The 24,473-nt window shown below is 37.2% G+C and overlaps 1 protein-coding gene across 1 annotated transcript in view; it reads left to right on the top strand.

The window, feature by feature from the left end:
- Positions 1-23,389, top strand: part of pde11a (phosphodiesterase 11a) — a 97,581-nt gene extending 74,192 nt beyond the window's left edge. Inside the window, exons 15-20 of the mRNA XM_015358865.2 lie at positions 2,243-2,343; positions 4,031-4,108; positions 4,741-4,804; positions 6,596-6,670; positions 8,215-8,298; positions 18,633-23,389. Of these exons, the coding sequence (XP_015214351.1) occupies positions 2,243-2,343; positions 4,031-4,108; positions 4,741-4,804; positions 6,596-6,670; positions 8,215-8,298; positions 18,633-18,842 (612 nt within the window). The 3' untranslated portion in view covers positions 18,843-23,389. The remainder of the gene's footprint in view (positions 1-2,242; positions 2,344-4,030; positions 4,109-4,740; positions 4,805-6,595; positions 6,671-8,214; positions 8,299-18,632) is intronic.
- The last annotated feature ends 1,084 nt before the right edge of the window (positions 23,390-24,473 follow it).

The raw sequence follows: 24,473 nt of genomic DNA, 5'->3' as shown, positions 1-24,473 counted from the left end.
ATATTAGCTCTCATCTTGATAAAAACATCAATGTTTTTTTTTTGACTAAATGAACAGCAGTCAATAAGCTGTTGGCAGGAATAAATCAAAGGCAAAGCTAAATTGTACAACCAAGTACTCATTTTTTGCCATTGTTTAAGGCTCTTGTACTTTAAAACTAATTGGATCACAGACATGTCTGTCTAGATTAGAACAGATTGTATTTAACACTTAAGACATGCAACTTTTAAACCAGGTTACAGTATTTTTGTTTCTCTTTTCACTTCAAAAATGACATTTGACCATGACACTTTTTCACTGTGTATGCTCTGTCTTCGTTTTGTATAAATGGTCTTGTTGATGTAACAAATAAAAAATGTCACATACTGACCAGGGTTAACATGTACAGTATGTTGTATATCCATGCGTCTAGATACCCTGCCCTCTTGTGGACATTAATATAAACAACATCAGTCTATACAAACTGAAGAAGCATGCTTAGTACACCAAGACCTTCTTGACTTGGTCATACATGAAAAATTTACCTTGATTAGCAGTAGATTTTGTAGTTGTTTTTCCAAGTGGTGTTTAAGCTTACTGACATTTCACACGGTTTTACTGTCAAAGTGGACTCAGACTCACTGATAGTGCAGTCAGAAATTTGTCCCAGAACATTACGTACCAGCAGAAGCCCTCTGAAATGTACTTTACTGTAATTAGATAGGTCTACCCTGCTGAAGCTCCTTTAGGCCTTTTTTAGTCTGCTGGCAATGAGTTATATTATACAGTACATGTACCATTGTTTTCCTGTATCTAATTTTTCTATACTGAAAAAATGGGCAGTAGGAAAGATTATGCAGTATGTACCATTTCCAGTGACTTTAGAGTTATAGAACTGCAGATTCATTTCTGTTGCTAATGAATGCTTAAAAAGATATATCCAAAAGTATGCTTTTTTGAAAGACTTCATTTCAGACTGAAACAGGGATTTGGAGCAAAGGATCCATTAAGTTTCTTTTCCTGTCTATAAGAATATTGTAAATTGAGAGATGTCCAGTTGGTCAGAATACCATCATTTTTTGATGACACAATAAATGTTGACAATTATCTTGACCATCATTACTAGTAATTTAATGACTAAGTCTTTAATTAAAACATTTAATAATTATGCATCATTATGCTCAAACCTCCATTGCAAATTAAGATTATTGTGGAAGTAAAAATATCTAGCATTTCTTTTCATACAACAATACCTGACTGTCTTTATAAACAATATTTAGTGATACCAATCCCAAAGAGCTGGGGCTGTAGATCCACATTTATAGACACACCTGCAAAGCTTATCTCTTCTGATGAGTAATGATTTTGAACATTGATCAAATCATTCTGGTCTCTGGTGCTATTTAATGGACATGTGGCTTAATTATCTACTCAGTCTGTCACTTTGATATCATAATATTATGCATTATGAAACTATTTAACAAAGTAATCCTAGACAAACATTAGATGAGCTATTTTTTATTCCATGGATTTAGGCTGTGACACCATTAATCATTTCTGACACAAAAGTCTGAAAGAGGTTAAAAATACATTAATTAATCTGCACAGTACTTTAGTTTTTAAGTTTTGTCATCTTCGGTGCTTTGCAATGCATTGAGGGCAACGTGATTTTATATGCTTTTCCAGAAACTTCTGATTTTAGTGCTGCTTGTGGTGATTTGTGGAAAAACGCTTATGGCAGAACAAATATAAGCACTTTGAAACTCATGCTGTGAGACAAAATTGTGAAATGTGCTGGAATCAATATGAAACAGGTCTGCCTTATCTTGCAGGCAGCCTTGTTTTATGTTCAGAGTCCACAAGTTGGGCCAGGTTAATCTTCATCTTTGTTTTTTTTTCCCCAATAAAAATAACATTTAAGAATATGTGGTGCAAAAACATAATACTAACCTGTATAAATAAGTTTCGCTGGTTAAAAGGATCACCCAGATAAATGAGGAAGTCAGTAGTCAGTTGTGCAGGCAATTGGAGGTAGAATCTAAAGGCCATACAAATCTGTATGTAAGTCAATTTAAGACACACTTTCTCATTATTTTCTTGTGCAAATGTATAATTACTAATTAATTTGATTGAAAGGTATAGGAAGACCATGGGAACTTTTAAAGAAAAGCTGCAGATGTGTTTTGTGACTGGGTCAGTTTCATTCTTCTAAATATCGTGTTAGTATTTCAGTTGAAGCAGGTTTCCTCTCTTTTCTTTACAGGGCCACAATATCTTTTCAAACTTGTCCTCCAGAGAGTATAGTGACCTTATGCAGCTTCTGAAGCAGTCAATACTGGCGACAGACCTAACCCTCTACTTTGAGTATGTTCAGACTTCCTTTTCCTCAGCTATTTGCATAGCATAATCAATATGATATTGAATGTATTCTTCAGTATGCACGAGTGACTTAAGAAGGATTTTGTGTCCAATTCCTACGGTGTACTATAAATCAACTTACAGATATTCAGTCACTGATAAAATTGAAATGTACTGTGTGTTTAATATTTTTGTTTACCAAAGCAAAGAAGGGTCTACTGAAAAGAAGGTATCCAGAGATTTTGAAATGCAATATGTATCATGCAGCTGCACACTTTGTCTACATTATTGTTGTAAAAAAGGAAGGAAATGCAGAGTCTTTAATATCAGTAATTTGAACTTTGGGCAGTACAAAGGAATCTATTACTGCTTTAGTTTTACCATCACATAATATCAACACTACTACCTATTCAGTTTCAAATCAGTCTTTATTTCTTCACTGTTCAGGTTTTCCAATTGTGTAGTTTATACTGCCATCTTGTGGAAGATGCTTTGCTTAACATCTTTAAACTACAAAATGCCCTGACAACATTGAACTGATTGGTTTGGCTTACCGTACAGTATGTTGTCTTTTACTCCATCTTCCATTATTCTTACTAAAAGTTACATATACTTTAATAACTCTGGATTTTGCATATAATAAAGCTTTATTGTTATGGTAATGTTTACTTTTCTCAAATGACGGAACTAATGAGGTGTTTATATATTCACCTTGTGTATGGCCCACTTGCATTCTGGCATAGTTTACTGTGGGTTTGGCGTCTTCAAATATTTTTTACAGAGACGTTCATGAGAGAGATTGTGCCCGTCATCAGTGAATATAGTGAATAAAACCTGAATTGCTGATGTATTCTGCCTGTTTTTTTTGTGTTTTTTCACAACAGTGTACCCTTCAGTTGCTTTCAGACATAAATCATGGGTGATTAGAACTATATACCAATTAGTTAAAGGCACTTAAAGTGACCCAGTTTTCATACTCCCTTAAACCTGTGCAAAATCCTCAAGCTTAATTTGCAGATTTACAACAAATAGTGAACACAGAACGTTCCTCCACTTAGAAAGCCAAGTTGAGCAAATGAGTGAAATCTGAGGTCACCCAAGCATCTTTTTATAATAATTTCAGGTTTTAGAAGAAATTTAAATTGAAGCTTCATGCATTCCATGAGATTTGCCTTTAGGTCAATGTCATATTCAGCCATATCATTGGTTTGTACATAGTCTTAATGAGATCAAAGGAAAGTAGTGAGTTACTAGCTATCAAGCAGATTACCTTAACTGCCCCCATCTCTGTTCCACAATAACTTATTTCCACATTTTTATAGCGGCTTTTGGAGTGGAACTTGAATATGTTCATTAACTTGTTTGCTTTTGTATTTGCTTTCATAAGTCGGCATAAGTTTTTGTGAGAATTTCCTTGAATCTCATGCAAAAACCTTATTATTTATGTAGATGCTGGTCATTTCGGGGGATCATTTATGCGCTTATCAAATAAATTTGCTGTAGCTGGTTCACGCGAGAAAAAAGACCCATATTTACTTGTTTATCATTTTGTTCCATGTATATTTACACAGCCATCCGTCTGTAACAAAGCAAACACAATAGCCATTATAGCCGTATAAAATTCACAGTGTTTGGGAATCACTTTCAGTTGTTCCTGTAAAGAAAATGTTAACAATTATTCATTCTCTTTTAGGAACCGGACCACTTTCTTTGAACTTGTTCATAAGGGAGAATACAACTGGAATGTGAAGGGCCACAGAGATATGTTCAGGTAATTACTGTTCCCTTGGGACATGTGACACAACATATCAATCAATTCAGTACTTCGGCGATGTCTTCCTTCTTTCGTTATGGAGTGGTTTTGAAGTTCAATATAGTTTCTATCATTCTTCAATCGTCCCTTTACGCTTCATTTGTTACTGTTGGGCACTGACGGATTTTGTTGAATGTTAAAAGAATCGACCACAAGAGAAATCCTCTCTGTCTACAGTCTGGGTGCACCAACCCCAGATTTCCTTCCCTCCTCCATTTAAAGGTGTTCAGTTAACCCAGCCCAACTACAGTACCACGTTAAGTGCTACTTATGCCACTGTTTCACAGTTTGATGACTTAAACATATTCAAAAACAGAGAGCAAAAAATGTCTCCCACCATAAAATGGAAAATGCCAAGGATCTGAAGATTGTCTCTTGTTTTCTCTGTGTTAATTATTCAGGTGTATAAAAGGATGTTGTACTACTAAACCACTGTTGTTTTAATGACGAGAGGAGCCATGTTTTCAGAAAGCAATTGTTTATATGTTCATTTCCCACCTTTTAGTCTGCCTGGATTCAGGGAGCAGTATTTTGTATATCTGCATTAATCTTGTATGTGGTTAACTATGACCATATTTGGTGCTTTGCAGGTCAATGCTGATGACGGCATGCGACCTTGGTGCTGTAACAAAGCCCTGGGAGATTTCAAGAAAGGTAGTATGTTGCATACAGCACATGCGAAGACATTGCAATCCACATAGTCTCATGAACATGCTGTGCAGAAATCACATATGTAAATCCCTCTGAGTTACTCTGCCCCCCCAGCTGGGGAGAATTTACTTGTTTGTCTTCTTATTTCTTCCTTTACTTTTCCTCCTTTTCTTTTTCTTTTTAACAATGGCTATAATGAGTAAATTGAATGAAAGATTCCTTCCTCATCATGCAGTTGCATCAATCTTTCTTATTCTGTGCAATAATCTACATCATGAATACACAATGTACTGGTTCAAACCTAAAGAACATTACTATTAGTATTATTATAAAAATGTAAATATATATAATAAAAAAGAAAGATTGCTGCTGGAAGAGGTGTTAGTAGGGCCAGTAGGGGGCACTCATCCTGCAGTCTGTGAGGGTGCTAATACTCCACTATAGTGATGGAGATGTCCTTCAGATGAGACACAAAACCAAGGTCCTGACTCTGGTCATTAAGAATCCCAGGGTGTTTCTCAAAAAGAATAGGGGTGCTACCCCAGTGTCCTAGTCAAATTTCCCATTGGCTTTTACAGATCATGGCCTTCTAATAATCCCCTTCTATGAATTGGCTTCAAAACTCCTCCCCACTGATGTGTGTGGTGAGTGTACTGGCGCATATTGGTGGTGGTGGAAGGGAGTCCCCATTACCTGTAAAGTGCTTTGAGTGGAGTGTCCAGAAAAGCGCTATATAAGTGTAAGGAATTATGTGTAGAAAATACCAAGAACAATTGAACAGTTGCAAACAAGAGAAAACCATTTTGCCAATCTAGCCTGTTTAATAGTTACAGATTGATTGGAGGATGTCATCCAGCTGTTCTCATCCACCAAAAATATGGATTCTTGTTCTAGGTTTTCAATACATTTCCATTTACATCCTCTGGGTCATTTTCACTGATCATTATGAAGAACTCCTATGGGTTTGAGGATTTTGAATACTTGTATCAGGTCCGCTCATAATCCACTCTGTTGAAAACTGTACAGGTCCAGTTCCTTCAGCCTGGCAGTGTAGGACATACTGTTTAGCCCTGAATGTATCTGCTTTCTCTTCTCTGGACTGATTCCAAAACTATTTTTTTTTACATGTAACGTGTTGACCAAAAGTGTTCACAACATTCAAATTAAAAATTCCTTGATATAAATTCTATGCTTTTAGCTTTACTACATTTTTCCTTACCTTTTTAATTGGTTTCCACATTGTCTAGAAAACATAAATGATTGTCAACATAAACACCTAAGTCTAAGTCTTTCTCAATAAGCAGCCTGTTCTAGCTCAGTGTTTCCCAATTTGTTTTTATAGGTCTATGGCTTGGCTTCCTGCATGCTAACCATGCAATTGTCTATGCAGTTTGCCCAGTCTTGAATTTTATCTTAACACTTTTTATTTTCACTGGCTGCTTCAAGTGTTTGCTAATTCACCTAATTTGGGATCATCTGCAAACTTGAATCTAGATTGATATAAATTAAGAAGAGCAGTTGTCTTTGTATAGATCCCTGTGAATCACAAATTACACCACCCTAAGTTAAATATTCACATGTTGAGAAAGGAACTAGACTGCTGATTTACTTAACATTTCTCATGAAAGCAATTTAGGTTTAATAAAGATTAAAACTTTCTGCTTCAGCTATGATGTATTTTCTGATTTCTGTATTTGATTACATTATTGTGTATACTGTATTTAACAGAAAACTATTTGTTTTCCTGGTCAAGTAGAGCTGAACAAAACCCCAATCTATTTCTATTTCTGTTAGGTGGCTGAGCTTGTAACCAGTGAATTCTTTGAACAAGGAGACAGAGAGAGATCTGAACTGAAACTCACTCCTTCGGTGAGTTTGATTTCAATGCTGTCCTCTCACACTCGTCATCTGAAAATCTCTCCACCTTTTAACTCCTAGAATTTTTCATAAAAATCCAGGATACTTCCTCTGCACAACACATGTGGAGTCAAGTGCCCCTTTCTTCCTCTCTCTTACTCTGAAACTTTTTCAATAGTGCACTTAGAATTAAGAACGTATCCGACTATTCCATGTTGTTTTAAAACAGAAAGTGGCATTCTTAAATGAAAAAAATCCCTTGCAACAGAGACATCTGCCTCAGCAGTCCTTCCAAGTCTTTTTTGTTGAGTTTGCAACTACAAATATCAAGTTAAGTCCTCAAGGCGTTTCAACTAACTACCCCTATTTTTGTTGTATCAGAAAATGTTTATGCTACCCCTCTTAAATTTACAGTGTAAATGGTATTTTGATTGTTATACAGTATATTTTTACAAATAAATTGGTAACTCACTGGGCATGCATAGTGACACAGCTAAATATGACCAAGGTGTTGTGAGTAAGTGTAAATCTAGACTTCATATTTTGGGCTCCAGGGTTCATATATTCAGGCTGCTGGTGTATCATTTCTTATTGCTTTGTCTTAAACTTTATCCAGTGTATCTTTGTGTCGATGCTCTTTATGGAGTGCCTGCAGCATTTTAAGAATGAACAAAAACTCTGCATCATTTGGTGTGACCTAGAAGGATATGGTTTATTCTCCCTGTGTGAGACCCATTGAATTAATGACTATAAATACAGACTGCTCAAGTTGCCTTTAGGAGCTTTCCAAAAGAGCTAGCTGCTGCACAAGTTAAATTGAATGTGATTATTTTTGCTATCTTGGAAGCTGTGTGCCTTTGGCTACCAGTTAAAGTGTTCAATGAAATGCACTTATATTGTTTTAGCTTCCTTTCCTCAGAAGAAAAACAATTATGTTATAAATTGTTTTGGTTTGATATAAACAATGCCATGGATTTTTTTTACCCCCAATGTGAAACTGAATGTCTTTATTTTTACTGTTTCCGACATTTAAAAAAATTGAAAGGTTCAACTATAGTAATGTGTTGTTTGTGTAAAATATAGATTTCTCTGGTAATTACTTTGTCATGCTTACTCATTTTTCCTCCTAGTGTTGCTTTTCTTTTTGTTTAGAAGTAGTGCATTAGCCTCAGGTTTGGAACTGGTGCCAATCAAGTTATATACGTGGGTGTTACAAACACATCTAATCCCAGTGTAAACTATCTCTAAAGCACAGCCCTTTTAGCCTTCACCAGGTCCAGAGGACAACATATAAAAGAAACAGTAAATTCAGAACAGTTCCATGAACAGTTCAACATTGAGGCAAATTTTCATGAATGAAAAGAGTATCAGTACTGGAAAGTAATGTATATTGTATATAGCTTATTGCTTTCTGATAATTAAAAAAATAACAACAGCAAGTGTTGAATTGTGAATAGCACCAGTGTCTTGTTTTATTTGCCTGATGTGTATTTCATGGGGATGAATATTTAAAATATCGATGTGTAGTAAAGCATGAAATTATGTTTTTGTTTCAGGCCATTTTCGATCGGAACAGGAAAGATGAGCTGCCTGGCCTCCAGCTGGAGTGGATTGATGTGATCTGCTCGCCTTTATATGAGGTAATTCTCAAGGACTTCTACACCATGCTAATATTCAGGCTTTGCGCACACAATAAAAGAAAAGAGCCTTTCTTACAGCTTTTTCACTGTTTCCTACTCCTTTTTTCCTTTGTCACCTCTCTTGCGTAGTCTCTAGCATTAGTCCTTGAGAGGCCCAGTGTATAAGATTGTATAGGTCTGAGTCTAGCCTTTCTATAGGCAGTGATTTAAAAAAAAAAAGATTTACCAAGTAAAAATTCAATGGCTATTGAAACAAGACACCTTAGATATTCCACTGGAAGCTGAATTTTGTTGTAATTAAAAGATGATGTGATAACTCGCTAAAGACACACTTGCACAGTATAAATGCCATTCTTACATACATCTTCAGAAATGCTAGACTGCTCATGACAGAACTAGCTATAGACTTTCTCAGGCTTTGGGTGACATTTAAGTACTCTGTCATGACTTGATGACAGCTCCATCAGTTACATCTGAATTCTTCACATGCTTTCTTCATAGGTCACTGCACACAGCTTGTTTCTGGGTACTGTTATGCATGTTGTTGGCTTAAGCTATTTATCATTAATGTGTATTTGATTTAGCAAGATTAGATTTAGTGAGACAACAACGGATACATCCTGTAATATGACATTTAAACTGGATGATCTCAGAATACATTGATCACATTGAAAAATAATATGTATGCTGTAGGTATTGTATGTAGCATTGACATTATAAAATGTTGTCAAATGTTTGTAATTCCTTTATAATATGTCTGACAAATATCAAGCTGTATGAATGCTATTTTATGGCTGTTTTGTTTTTTAATAGACAAAATTTAAACTCAGTCCTCACAGTTAATGACAACAATAGCCGTAAAAAAAGATGCAATATTTGCAGACTGGCTAAACATATTTTTTTCCTGGATCTTTTCTGAAGAAATATTTCTAAAAAACCCGGAATTGTAGTTCAAAACAAATAGAGTAGCTCAATGCATAAAACTAGCACGCCAGGTACTCCTTTCAAACATCAATAATTGCAAGTAAATAATGCCACAGATAATTCAACTTTTGGTTCTTTAAATGAGGGTGTCCTGATTCATATGTGGTATGTATGCCTTCGAATTATTTAAAAAAAAAAAGAGCATTTATGAGTTTGGCCTTGCAGATGCCTAGCTGATGACGTTAGTCTTAACCTCCACCTCCCAACCCACAATCACATCCTCCCTCCCTGTGTCTCTCAGTGTAATGCAGAGCCCATGGCAGCACAATAGATGAACTCCAACAAAGAGCCCTGCTGTGAGAATGAAGCGTATTGACTTTGAATTGAGGTCAGGAGCACATCAGCAGCTGTTGCTTAGAGAATAAGGTAGCAGTGGGAGTGCAGCTTGGCTTCTCTGCCGTTCTCAAGATGGGCCTCTGCAAGGGTTTACTCTAGTTATGCGAAACTCTCCTTCGGCTGTCTTAACTGCACAAGGTACTTTGCAAAGTGAGGGGAGGCATGCCCCTGTGCAGGGATAACTATTTCTCTCCCAGTCAGAACAATGAAATAAAGAAATAGCTGTGAAGTCCAGTAGCTTCTCCTGAGCACATCCTACCTCTTACAGCTGAAGCTGTATTGAGCGTTAACTGTGTGGGTGGACTTCCTTTAGTCGTGATCTATGCTGAGTGTATTGATTTAGATTTGTTATGAATGAAAGTACCAGATTTTATTGTACTGATTACAAGGAAGATTAGGTATTCAGGTTATTTATTTTTGCTATTTAAACACTTTGTGAAATCGGAAGGAAATTACTGTATGTATATTATATATATATTATTTTCATTTGTATTTATAACTCTTTCTAAAATCATAAATTCCTTCTTTTCCTTACATTTGTTAAGAATACAGGACTTGTTTGTAATTGAGCAGTTATTCTACTCTATAGACAAGGCCTGGATTCTTGTACAGTGTACGTTCAGTTTGTGTGATTGATACCTAGTCTATAAGAAAAAAAGCACATATTATGTATCTTATTTTTTGCTGTGTTTGTTTTGATTTCTGTCTGTTGGAATGAAAAGTGTGGAAAATAGTGACTTTTTTAAGTCAACAGACTCAAGCTTAATATAAGAATGTTCCAGTAAATTGCAGTATGATGTGAATTTCATTGTTCATAACAGGGTCCTGTTAAGTCATAATATAACCAATTAAAAAAAGATAAAGCCTTGAGTGAAGCAGAACTTCACAGGGGGTTTTGGTTTTGTATGTGGGAGGAAGAAGATCCTACAGATCTATTTCTTCTGCTTGTCAGCATGGTGTAGAATATTAATCTGGTGTTATGCAACCTCCCTTCTTCAAAGCCCTCCAGATACCCATTAAGATCTTTCACTTTCCCAGACTATGAACTGTACTGGAGTGCTGATGCACAGTAAGGAAGATCAGAGAAAGACTGCATGCAGTTGCATACATGCTGTACACACGTACTGTATAAATAAACACAATATTAGAGAATGGGAAGAAAGTCTGATATAAGTGACCTTACAAGAAGCAATAGTGTTGAGGCATGTACGTCTGATGCCTCTGTGAAGGCAAAAGCCAACCTGGCTGTTGTGTAGATTTAGACAGCCTCAGTGATGTGTAGATGTGGCTGATGGTTTAAAAGTAACAACAACAGGGAATTAAATTATGGCGGCGGGAAGTTGCCCTAAATAACAGATATTTCCAGATTTCATATTAAAAAAGGACCACTGAGTAGTTCCACATCTCTACAGATGTCTGTGGGCGTTCGCTGGAAACACTGGTATGTGGTTCTGTAGCTGCAATCACTGCTGGAGGTAGACTGACCTGCTGTTGGGATATATTTAGTGAGATATGAAGAGAAGGAGGAAAGAGAGGTAAAAGACATCCAAGAAGTGTTGCGATAGGAGAAAAGTTAGGGCTTTTGTGTCTATATTTATGCAGAGTTTGTGGAAGAGTTACACTTAGAGTAAAATCAGTAAACCTTGTCAACAGGAATGCCTCAGAAAGTTGTTTACTGGGAGGCTATCAGAAAAATGATCTGGAATAGTTCACATTCACAAAGAACAATTGTTCACTTGGCCATTTCCTATAGCAGAGTTGTGATGCTGTGACTTATTGTGGGTGAAACTTAAGTCTGTGGATGTTCACAACTACTCATCTACAAAGGAACTGCAGCTTCTCTTTTGAGCTGTCTATGCCAGTGGCTGTTAGCCCTAAGAGTGTGATGTTGTTATGGAATATACTGTAGTACTCCAGCACACTTTGCCCAAAGAGATCAGAAGGATACACATGAGAAAAGATTCTTGGGTCCATTTTGTACAAGGAGATAGAATGAGACACAATTAATCATTGGGACAGCATTTTATTAAAAGTATAACTGTTACACAAGTTTAGTTAAATTTTTAACTCCACTTTTGATACTAATCGCCATCATTGGTTGCTGTTTAACAGAAAGGTTAACAGATAACAGATTTACCTGCGAATGAGAGTGTCCAGACCAGAACAGTGTACAGTATATATACTCTTATATTCTGGCCTGCAAAACTCTTACATATTGTAGTAAACTAGAATGCTTTAAGTTAATACATCAGATATTTTAAATGCTATCAGTTGTTGTTACTTCAGAAAGGGGGGAATTTCTAAATGATTTTTAAGGCAGTCTGTTAAAGCAACAGAAGACTCACAATCCACATTGATATTAATCGTGTTTTTACATCACAGTATTTTGTCTGATGATTCTTGTGAATTTTCTCTATACTGTAAATCAAATGTACTGTAGGTCTCATGAGTTAGGTACAGACCTATCAAGTATAACTTGAGGAACAGCTTCTAAAATAAGTAAGGAAAAGCTTATAGTTTGCTTGGATTTTAGGCATAAAATACTATAACTGACAGTTTATGATTTGGAATATTCATGAATAGAGTTCCTTCAGTAATTGATTATATCTTCAGTGTTTTATCAAAATGAATCCAAAAAGAGAAACAAATCTATTTGTGTCCTGGAGTGCCTACTATTTCACTTCAAATGCCTGTGCATTTCTAACCAGTAGAGTCTTCCGAGAAATTTAAACTTTCTCCAAAAACCCACTCACGTTCACACCCCTGATCCTTAAGCTGTCAGACTCCCCGTTTTCCATTTTGAATAGCCCATGTCAAGAAAATATTGGTAAAGATTCAAAGATCGGATCAGTCTTTTTATATACTAAGCTGATCTGGCAGAGCACCGTTCCCGAACATTTTATTTTAAAACAAAAAATATGATTTATACCCTTGTGAGTATAATTTTTAATAGTCATTGTTTTTATTGTATGTTAACTCAACATGTAACACTTTAGAAAGGAAAAGAACAGCTCCCAAGATTTGTCTAAAAGGGTAAAATGTATACTTAGGTAATGCAGACCTGTTAATGATCTAATGAACAGCTTCAGCCAACTAAATATGCATCCTCGCCACAACTGCAGCTCACAACTGGCAACCTACTGAAGCTAAACAGGCATGAACCTGGATGGAAGACCACCTGAGAAAAGCTAAGGTTGCTGCTGGAACATGTGTTAATGGGATCAGTAGGGGGCGCTCACCCTACAGCCTATGGAGGTCCCAATGCCCTAGTATTGCAACAAGGACACTATACTGTAAAAAGGCACCATCCTTCTGATGTGACAAAACCAGGATCTTGACTCTCTGCAATCATTATAAACCCCAGGGAAATCATTAAAAATCCCCAGATTTCCCATTGGCCTTCTCCCCAATCACAGCCTCCTAATACTCCCCATCTATGAATTGGCTTCAACACTCTGTTCTCCTCCTCACTGATGGACTTTGGCCCCTGTTGCAACATCCAGGTGGATGCCTCCCATTAGTGTGGTGGAGGGGAGTCCCCATTAACTATAAAGCACTTTGAGTGGAGTGCCCAGAAAAGCATTTGTGAAAGATCCCCTTTCAGATAGGTTGGCAAGAGGTTTTCCCCACATGAGCTGTAACTGTAACTGTACAACTCCCCAGATAGCAGTGGCAAGAACCTCACTTGGTTGATTCCGGTTGGCCAGGTGCACTCATTAACCACTTTCTTAATTACCAGTGCCCTAACCCGGAAAACAACCAAGGCTGCTACCAATATTACCCCCCACTATAATCATTCTATGATTCATTGTACAAGAAGCTCTCTCTAACTACCATATCTTTCTTCAAATGTTCTTCTTAACCATGAAGGTCTGTGTAAAAGACCACAGGAGCTGCTTTTATAGGAAGCTAGAGATTCCAGGTGCAGCCAATTCAGTGATTTCCTTGTGAGAATTTGAGGAATGTGACTGGCCTAAATGAAATGACCCTTCCCCTTGGTGCCGCCAACACCTGCTGTGCTACAGTGTTATATAAGTATAAGGAATTGTTAATTTTTACTATCTCTATAGGTGCTTCATGAATTTCAAAATGTGCTACCTTAAGGGTTAAGAAATTACAGAGGATTAACAAATTGAACTAATTTTCACAAATATTTAGACACAAGGTTGACAGTGTACAATGTTATGATGTATTAGTTCTAAAACTGCTCTTTCTTAAGAGCCCAGAGATAAACTATTCACTTAAATTTGGGCATGTCATGTTATAAAATAGTCATTTTGAAACTTTTGTATTTACCCTAATCGTTCAAGAAGTGGGGAAACTTCATATTCATGTGGAATAATTTGTTTACAGGTACTGTGTCACTTGGGAAGCTCTGTACATTTCTCTTAATAGGATTTTGAATGTCTCTTGACTGGTTGCTTAGAACATGTCACACTTACTGTATGTCTACTGCATACAGCTATAATGAAAGATACAAGTAATAGGTTTATTCCATGCTGAAAGAAAGAAGAAAGAGAACACAACGTTTCGGCCGTGGAGCCTTCTTCAGGTGTGAGAGAGACAGGGCAGTAGGCAAAGGTAAAGTAGCGGGAGAACAAAGGTTGGGAGGGAGGAGGAGTGAGAGGCGGGAGCAGGGGACAGAAAGAGAGGCCAATCAAGAGGTGTGAAGTCAGAATGGGTGCAGAGAGGTGTGAAATGAAACTTCCAATGAATGGAGAAAATTTAAAAGAACAGTAATCTGTCGTTAAGGGAAGGGAGAATGTGTGATCCTAACTGCAGAATAATTTTAGTTTCGGTGGTCTTTCTGATGTATGAGTTCGGAAAACCGTCTTTGAGAACACAGACGGAGAGATTAGTGTGGTCGTGGCCGTCAGAGGTGAAATGAGAAACAATGGGCTTGGAGAGATCTTTAATCTTCACAGCCCTGACGTGTTCTCTGAAGCGGTCTCCGAGTCTCCTTCCTGTTTCTCCAATGTAGATGGCTGGGCATTTACTGCAAGAGATACAGTAAATAAGGTTGCTGGAGGTACAAGATGCTGTCTGGGTGATCCGGAATTGTCCTGAGGGGCCTTGAATGAGTGTGGTGGTGGCTGTGTACTTGCAGGTGATACAGCGAGCTCTGTTGCAAGGGAAAGTGCCTGGTGTGGATGGTTGTTGAGGGCGGTCAAGGGAGCTGTGAACAAGGAGGTTACGCAGATTAGGTGGTCGGCGATATGAGATGATAGGGCGATCAGAAAAGAGGGCCCCAATGGAGGGATCATCCTGTAGGATGGAAAAATTCTGGTTAATGGTCCTGGGGATAGGAAATGTGTTAGGGTGGTAAGGAAGCACCAAGGGAATGCGGTTGTTACGGCGGGAGTTCCTGATCGGGTTGATGGTCCGGGGGGTGTTTTTGGCTCGGGCAAGGGCCCTGTCAATCACACTGCTGGGATATGCTCTGTTGATAAAAAATGAGTACATTTCGAGGGCTTGGTTCTCGAAGTCGATGTCGTCGCTGCATAGTCTTCGTAACCTAAGGAACTGTGAAAAAGGAAGAGAGTTTTTAGTGTGGTTGGGGTGAAATGAGCTGTACAGGAGGTAGCTGTGTGAATCCGTGGGTTTGTAATAAACTGAAGTGGAAAGTCGGGGGTAGTTGATAGACAAGTGGATGTCTAGAAACGGAAGAGTGGTGGAAGATATGTGAACTGTATATTTGAGGGACGGGTGGAAGTTGGTGAAATGGTGCAGGAAGAACTCGAGCTGATCGTTGGAGCATGTGGCGGCACCGACGCAATCATCAATATATCGTTTGTAGAGGTCAGGGACATAGCCAGTGTAGGAGGCGAAGAAGCGTTCTTCTACCCAGCCGACAAAAATGTTGGCATAGCTGGGTCCCATTCTGGTGCCCATGGCAACTCCACTGACCTGTTGGTAAAAAAGATTATTGAAAGAGAATGCGTTCAGTGTGAGGACCAATTCTGCAAGGCGTACCAGGGTGTGGGTGGGTGGATCAAGCACTGTGCGTTTGTCCAGCGTGTGCTATAATGAAAGATGTACATGACTCCTGTAAATGAGAGCAATATCGCTTACGGTACTCAAGATATGTTTCGCTTGCAGGCAGGTTAGCTTATGTTACAGTATGTACATACTGTACATTCACAAGAGCCTTTCAAAAATCAGTGTTAATGTTATATAAGAAGTTGATCTGTTTCCAAGAGGCTAGTAAGTTTTTTTTTTCCGTATTTTCATAAAATTTTAAGCTCTGGGTGTAGTGGTCAGCAGTTCTCCTCATGGGTTAAAGATGCTAAATTAATTTTCATGTGTATAATCCACATTTATGACGTGGGTATAATATCTTTTTGGATTAAAAGCATTTGGCATTATTGGCAGAAAGGTATGAAAACCCTATATCTTCATACATATTTTTTCATTGCTGCAAAGACTGCAGGATGACGTACAAACTCTGTTATCTATAGTTTGCGGTGTAATTGTGATGTCTTCATTTAATGATACAGGATTCATATACTTATAGTATTACAACAGCCTGTACACTGTATATGCTGTACAGTTTATACTGTATACAGTATGGCTAGCAATAGCAAGCTGACTGCAGCACTGCAAGAATGAATTCAGAATGCTTCATAATGGAGAGGCAAATACACTCTTGAGAGAGGGAAAAAAATACCTGGTTTAGCTTCTAGCAGAATGTCTCTTGGGAATATTTTCTCTTTCTCTTTACCTCATATTTTTGCTCTTATTGGCCTGCTTTTAACAGAGAAGATGCAAGCTGAGAATACTGCAGCAAGCATTAGCTTTAGGCGACTGCCGTCATGTTAATGAGGTTATGTAAGTCTAGTGAGAGTTAGTAAGAAATATTAAGCTTTGCCTTATTGTGTGGATCATGCATTGAGAGAGAGTTGGTATCATCTGGCAAATGGGATTTTATACAGACTTACAAAGCGCAATGAAAAAAGGCAGCACAAATTGCAAGAAGCACAAACTGTCAGTCATTAAAATTTCTGTATTATTTGTCTGGTTGATCTACGGTGCTTTCTGTCTTTAATTTCAAGTTCTCATTTTATATTGAAACTAAACTTGTCATCCTAAACCATACCGTTGATAAAAAATATTGAAATAAAAAACAGTGAGTCATTTATTTATAGAAGGAAAAGAAACCTAGTGTTAATCAAAAACCCTCTGCTTCATTCATGAATAATAATGAATATACAGCATGGTTGTTCCTAATTTATGCAGTTTTTTTGATTTAACACAGATCCTCCTAAAGTATAAATGATACCATAACCTCTTATAACAAATGCTTTATTATTAAACATTTCAGCTTCTAAAAAATAACAATTGATCCTTAACTGGCATAGTGGCATTGAGGTTAGCATCACTTCATCACCTTTCTGGGGAACTGGGTTCAATTCTGGACCTGGGGTGGTATCTATGTGGAGTTTGTATGTTCTCCCCTTTTTCGTGTGGGTTTCTTCCAGTTTCTTCAGTTTCATCCCATAGTCTAAAGAAATACTGGTAGGTTAATTGGCTTCTGGTAAAATTCTGGTGTGGGTGTGCACATGGTTATGTTTGCGTCTGTAGCCCGGTTATGGACTGGTGTCCCATCCACGGTGTACACAGCCTTACGCTCGTAACTAGCTGGGATAGGCTTCGGCTCCCCTGTGACATGGAATTAGAAGAAATGCCAAGAAAATGGATGAATTGATGGATAGTTATTGAGCCAAGGATCTCATCCAGCCATTTCTTGAAAGAAGCTTCAACAATATAGCTAGTTCCACACTCCCACTTCTCGTTGTGTAAAGAAGTGCCTCCTCTTCTCAGTTTTAAATGCACTTAGATTCCACTGGATTGTGTTTCACTATTGATTCATAAGAAATCTATTGGCTTGATTGTCTCTATCTTTGAAGTTTTCAGGTCCCCTCATAATATTCTTGAATAATATTGTTGAAGAATATGTTTTGTTTTATTTTGTAATTTTGTTTGTGTTGTGGGAATCACCTCCAAATTGGCTAGAGTTGATCAAATGTATGTTAATTAGCAGTCCTGACAAATGCTCTCAACAGTTATTCAGTTGCCTCTAAGAGAAGCTGCCAGCTTTGCAGCAAACAAATAAAAACAGCCATATTGCTTTTGAGATAATTTGCCAATTACTTTATGAAAGAAAGGATATTAGAGAGGCTTAATTGGCAAAAAGAGGCAAGAAAAACAGAAAACAAAATTAGAAGAGTGATTGCATTCTCACTAAGGTTGCTGTTTGGTTCTTATTACACACAAAGACAAAAGTGAAGAAATCAAACAAGTATGTGTGGATTAGACCAGAATTTCTGGAGAAAAAATAAATGATTTTATCAGTATTATAAATTGTAACTCATCACTTTAATAATCACTTTATAATTCTTTGACTAGTAAAGCTCTCTGTTCAGTGAAAGGGATGATAAGAACATATTCAGCAGAATCTATACAAAAAAAAGGTACTGACACGACAAGGGCAGCTCTTCAGAGATAACAGTGATTACAGCGGTAACTTTGTACCATATTTTTGCAGGTCTCTCATGGTTTTACCATGTGTGTATCTTGGATGTCCTTTGATTTGCTGTGCCTTCCCATTCTTCTGTATACTTCTATTTTGTTTGCCTCCCATATTTTAATTCTCCCTTACAACCTTCATTGCAATTTGCCTACCACAGTAAATTATATGAAGTTGCTTTTTCTACGAGAGAGGTTCTAAAAACAGAAGGCTTTTGTTTGCAAGTCTTGTTGACCTTATCTAACAAAACTTCTTGGCCCACAATGTTAATCTTGCTCTATGTAATTTCACCTTTCATTTGTGCTCTGTGCCTCTTTGTTAGCCTGCTGAGCCAGTTTTCATAGTGTGGGTAGCTCTTTTGTTTTCCATTTTGAAAAGCCCATTGCCACCGTTTGTAACCGGCTTTATTCCACAACGAAGATTCTCACCACACCATAGCTTGTATTCCTGTTTAATTCTGCTCTAAATGCTTGTTTCTCCCCTGTAGGCTCTAGTAAAGGTGAACCCCAAGCTGCAGCCAGTGCTTGACGTCATGAGTGCCAACAGAGCCAAGTGGGACGAGCTGCACAGAGAACGACAGCGCAGCCGAGAAAATGCCACAGCTAGTACCAGCAGTGACAGTACAAGTGCTGCTAGCAGTACAGGCAACAATAGCAGTATACCCCGCTGTAGCACATCTCCTGAAAACACCAGCTAGGTTGTAAGGATCCTCTGAAGGGTCCCTTGTCTGCCTTTTAGCTTTATTAAATACAGCCCAAGGAAAGACGGCTGTGCTTCCGGAGTTCTGCGCTCTGTCCTTCGCTTTCGCCACTCAGATGGGATTTGCTTGACCGCCCATTAGACAGATGTCAAGGTAGAAGTTTCTGCTATCCAGCTATTGGCCCGTCGATGTCAGAGAATTAGAAAGCCACATTGGAGAAAAGTGTCCGTTTGCACAATCAGCTATTAATTGCGTTTAGCTTGCAGCTGTGAGTAGAATATACAGCTGACGTAGTGCTGTTTAGTTTTTGGCAAAAGGAGTTAACCAGCACCTTTAAACAAACAAAAAGCCAGACTCAGATCTTTCAGTGCACTTATCATCTAGCCAAGCAGCTGAAATAGAAAGCTGCTGTTTAAATACTGAGGGAGAGGGGGAGAAAATAGACGGTATCTCTGTTCTCACCAAACTGATCTCTATTAGGGGTCTGTTATTGTGTGCTTAACACATGTTGCTTAAAATATCTGTTGCAGGAATGGTTTGGGAATTTTGTCTATTTTGTACTGTACATATCTATTTTTTAAGAAATGGAAGATGCAGGAGCCATCTCTTATTTACGTATCAAAGCTTTGGACTCTGGGTTAATTAAATTGTGTTATTTCATTGGTTTGTGCAATTATTAAGGGTTGTCTTAAGGCCCACAGCAATGCTTGCAATGCAAATACTCAACACAGTGTCTGTGCCTTGTGTACAAACATACAGTATGTATAAATGCATGAAAACTATTTGAAAACATTTGACATAATCACTTTTAACCTATAGTTTGTTGTTTCATGAAAAAGAAGCAAAATGCACATTAAAGATTTTTGTTTTGCTTATTTATTTTGACATTTTTAAATTGTGCATTTGTATTACCTGAAACTGAAAACGTTTCATCCTTTTTTCTTGACTCAAATGTAGTGTTCCATGCTTTGGTGCTTATTTTTATGACACGTGATGTTCCTTTAAATGTGCCCTTGGCTGGTTCTGTTTCTTTGTTAACATACTAAAATCCTGCTGGTTATGGTGCACAATTAATTGCTAGGCTGCTTTTTTTACACCACAGCCACTGACGTTTAGCGTAATCAAACCCTCAATTTCTATTTGTTAACATACTAAAATCCTGCTGGTTATGGTGCACAATTAATTGCTAGGCTGCTTTTTTTACACCACAGCCACTGACGTTTAGCGTAATCAAACCCTCACACAGAGTTTACAGGTGACACTGATCTTTAACCCTAGAGCCCATTTTAACTCCTTTTCACACCTGTAGTTTATTAGGGGATATATGTGTGTATGGTTGCACATTTATTTTGCTAGTTGTTGAATAGAAAGTCCAACAATATTTCTTTAAAGCGAGCAGAGATTTATGTAGTCTATAATAATCATAATGTCATTGTTAATACTATCACCATAATATGTTATCAATATAAAATAATCACAGGTAATAAAGATAAAAAATCCTATATTCAAAGGAAATACAAAAGGTTTTGCTCATTTGGTAAATAGTGCAAAGACAGTGATAACTAATTGCTTTTTAAAAGAAAGTATGTTGTTTTAAAATAAACACAAGAAATACAGGATACAGGTTGTGTATAACTATAGAATAATTTTCTGGTCCTTTTACCACAAGTGTCACATCAATGTGGATACTATTCTACTTGGTGGTTAAAAAAACATGCTTCAGTGGACATGAAATGAGATTATCCTGATTAACTACTTTGTATGTTTTGAAGTCTTGTTTTTCTTTAAAAGACAGAATTAAAATATTCCCTTTCAATTAAATTGATAATGAAAACAGGCATTTGGACTAAAGCAATCAAAATGAAAGCAACAGCAATAATTATATTAATTAATAATAAGTAATTCATAAAAAAATAAATGATGAAACAAAGCACATTTGGAATAAACAATGTTGTCTCAATCATCTGAAAGATATCTCTGTGTCATAAATTTCTGACCCAGATATTTGATTAGAAATATATCACAATGAATCTGTTATTATTTTCAAGCAATCAAAGAATAATTTATCATCTATTTTTTAAATAGTTGTGCTGAACCTTATCAAGGACTGTTGTTATCGCTGACTCTCCTGACATTACAATTTGACTTATAAAACTGATATCATTTGAAAATTATCTTTTTAAAAAGCAAACCTTCCAAAATACAAAGCACTAATTAGAGATGGGAGAAATTCAGAAGGGGGGTTAGAGTATCATTCCATTCGAGTTCCACTGCCTCCAGAGGCAGCCTTAACTAACTTAGGCTTAAAATTATATTGATCAAATTGTCATGGTAGACCGATTTCAAACATAATGATGTTAACATGTTAACTGTTGAGGTCTTCTAAATCACACTTGCAGTAACACCTAAATCAAATGAATGCAGAGTGCAGATTGAAAATCTGCAGTAATTTTGGTCAAGAAAAGCTTAGTGAAGATTTTTTTACCTAATGTAATGAATTAAACACATAATGCTTGCGCATTAACCTCTGGTTAATGCAGAGTAGCATGACCTTAGTTTTGTCACAGTTTTAAGTGAAGGAAATTTTACATCCAGGTTTTTGTATCACAGGTGTAATTAGAGAATGCAGAATTAGATACATCAGTGTCAGGTATTTATGGCCAAAGATTTGAGTATCATCAGCATAGAAATGATCATTCACACCATGTGATTTTTACATTGACCAAGGGGGCACAAATTTACTCAGAGCCCAGTATCGACCCTTGGAGAACTTCAGAACTAAAACCCCCAAGAAAACAAAGAATCAATCAGTTAGATACGAATTGAACCAAGACTGGAGAGTAAAATGTCATGATCAACACTGTCAGAAGCATTACTTACAGTAAGTCTATGAGAAATAGGATAGACAATAAACTAGAATCAGCAGCCATAAGAATATCGTTAGTAACTTTAACAAGGGCAGTTTCTGTGCTGTGTAATTGTCTGAAACCATATTGGAAGGGTCTGAAGAGGTTATTTGCAGTGAGCTGATTGTTTCCAGACCAGGATCAAAGACACTGGAAGTGTAACAGATGGATAGCAAGTCTGTCTGCTGGCAGTCCAGTGACTGCTGATAAAAGTGTTTCAGTGCTGAGGGGGAAAAGGGTTTTATTAGGTAACAGCAGACACTTAAACACCAGAGGTGCATGGAACAAGTACAGTTTCCAATTCAAAAGTGTTACAGTGTATTAAATGACACTTCAGTGCAAGCTAATGAGGTGTCTATGTTTCACTCCTTAAAGCTTTAAGGTACTGTAACTCCCATCTGCAGCTTTGGTGAAATTATTGTCAAAGACAAAAGTATTGACACATTTTAATTATCATTGCATTTATTAAATACTAAATGCCGTTCATATTATACTGATTTATCAGTGATATCTTTAAAAAAATGTTTTTTAACTTTGCTTCACCATAGTAAGTAGCTAGCATAAAGACTCCAGGTTTCTAAACTGATTTTGGTTTGGGTTTGCTAGTACAGTAATTGTTGCTGTGGTGCAGTGGCACTGTGTCTTAGGATCTATGCCTGTGGCTTGAAGGTTACTGGTTCAAATCCTGCAGCTGGCAGAGGAAGCCTACTCTGTTGGGCCCCATGAGCAAAGCCCTTAACCCCAACTGCTCCAGTGGTGCTGTATGATGGCTGACCCTGCACTCTGACCCCAAGCTTCTCTCCCTGTCTGTGTCTCATGGAGAGGATGCTGGGGTATGTGAAAAGATTAATTCCTAATTCAAGAAATTGTATATGGCCAATAAAGTGATCTTATCTTATCAGCCATGCTGTAAGCAGCATCCTTTCCATAGAACATAGTTAGCTTACACATCTCATATGAAATTTGATTACAACCAACATTTCATTTGAGACTGCTGTGGTCAAAACTAAAACTGCTAGTCTTAAGGTTGACTTGCATAATAGATGACTGCATAATATAATTATTTCTCCGGTATTGGTTGCAATTATTATGTGTCCTGGACTTCTGTTTAGAATAGGGGGTTTCAAATAAAAAGCCAAGTGATTCACTAAGTGAGGGTTTATATGGCATGGAAATCTGAAAAATATGGATCCATTTAATATACATGTGATAAACAGAACAAAAGAGCCAGCAACTAACCGTAATGCTTGAGACTGAAGTTTTCATCTTTTATCATTTGGCACTAAAAAGATTCCTACAGTATGTACCTTTGAATGTAACTGCATGGGATTTAGTATTGCATCTGCAGAGTGTGTGGTCTAATACATGCAAAGAAGTTGAGATTCTGTTTTTACATTTGTTTTCAAATGTATGACTTCTGTATAATGTAAAAAAAATCCTTGCTTTTGCATTGCCATTTGATGACCGTCTGAGTTTGTTTATTTCTTTTAGTTTCATTTTCTTGTCACAATTCAGTGTTCCTTTGTCTGTTAGCAAGGTGAACTCCCTGAAAGAGTGAAAAGGGGTCTTCAAAGGCATGTTACTTGAAAATGTGCAATGTTTTGTTAAGTTTGTTGAAATAAATCTGTGCTGCAATTTTTTTATTTCACTGTGGGGTTTCTGCATTCGTAGTCTCTTTAGTTCTCAAAAGCTTTTATGTCTTGGCTTTAGTGACTTACTGCGCACGATTCGACAGCGTAGCCATGTTACAACACTGCCCCCGTGTGGCAAGACTCACTTTTTCCCCCATCACTGAAGAGCCCGAAATGGTAAATTCTTCCATACTTGCTCATTTCAAGTGTCTTCAAAGAACAGGTATAGCATCAAAAAAGTATTACATCGTCACTACATGTGTGAAACGTCTCTACCTTCTTAATTTGTTTATAATGGCCAGAAAGAACATTTGCACAAAACAACCCTACAAGTTTCTCTGCGGATATCAATCCAGTTTAAAAATAAAGAGCACAGTTACCTTTTTTGTTACAGAACCCTAATCATATGCATACTTGTTTCTCCTGCAGAATAAAAAAATATAGAGTTGGGACTGCTGTTATTTTTTATTTACAGACAAGCAATCTGTATTTATAATCAAAAGAATAATATGAATGATAAAAACAATGTAATATATATTTTATTTTTAAGTAAGTCTATGCACACATTTGATCATATTACATCATATACATTCAACTTGTTCAGCCAAGTGATTTCAAATGATCAAAAGTCATAAAGACACATTCACATGAACTCAGTAGCTGGTTGCATAACCCATTTAGGCTAAACCTCCCTGAATTCTGATACCCACTGAGATTACCACACACTTGTGTAGCCATGCAAGTAGCTTTAAAGCAACCAATTTTTTCCTGTTCTTAGTGTGTTCTAACTTAACATTTTTTTTTCTTCAGCGTAGAACATGAATGAGCAATAAGATTTCAATCTGGTGAGCGACTTCACCAGATTTCCCATTTTGTTATCCATTAAAGTCCTTGCATTGGCTGGATGTTTTGGGTCGTTGTCATGGGGCATTGTGAAGCACAAAGATGGAAGCATGTTCTCAGAATTGATTCTGCCACTGCCATGACTAGGCCCAGCACGAATAAAGACAAGCGATCCAGCTCCAGAAAAAGCTATGCCTGACCAGGCCAGGCCATGCTTTTCAGATAAGCTGGAGTTCTTTGGAGCATCT

Source organism: Lepisosteus oculatus, chromosome 12, assembly GCF_040954835.1.
Source record: "Lepisosteus oculatus isolate fLepOcu1 chromosome 12, fLepOcu1.hap2, whole genome shotgun sequence".
NCBI lineage: Eukaryota > Metazoa > Chordata > Actinopteri > Semionotiformes > Lepisosteidae > Lepisosteus > Lepisosteus oculatus.
Note: the sequence above shows the minus strand (reverse complement) of the source record. Positions and strands in the feature narration are given on the sequence as shown.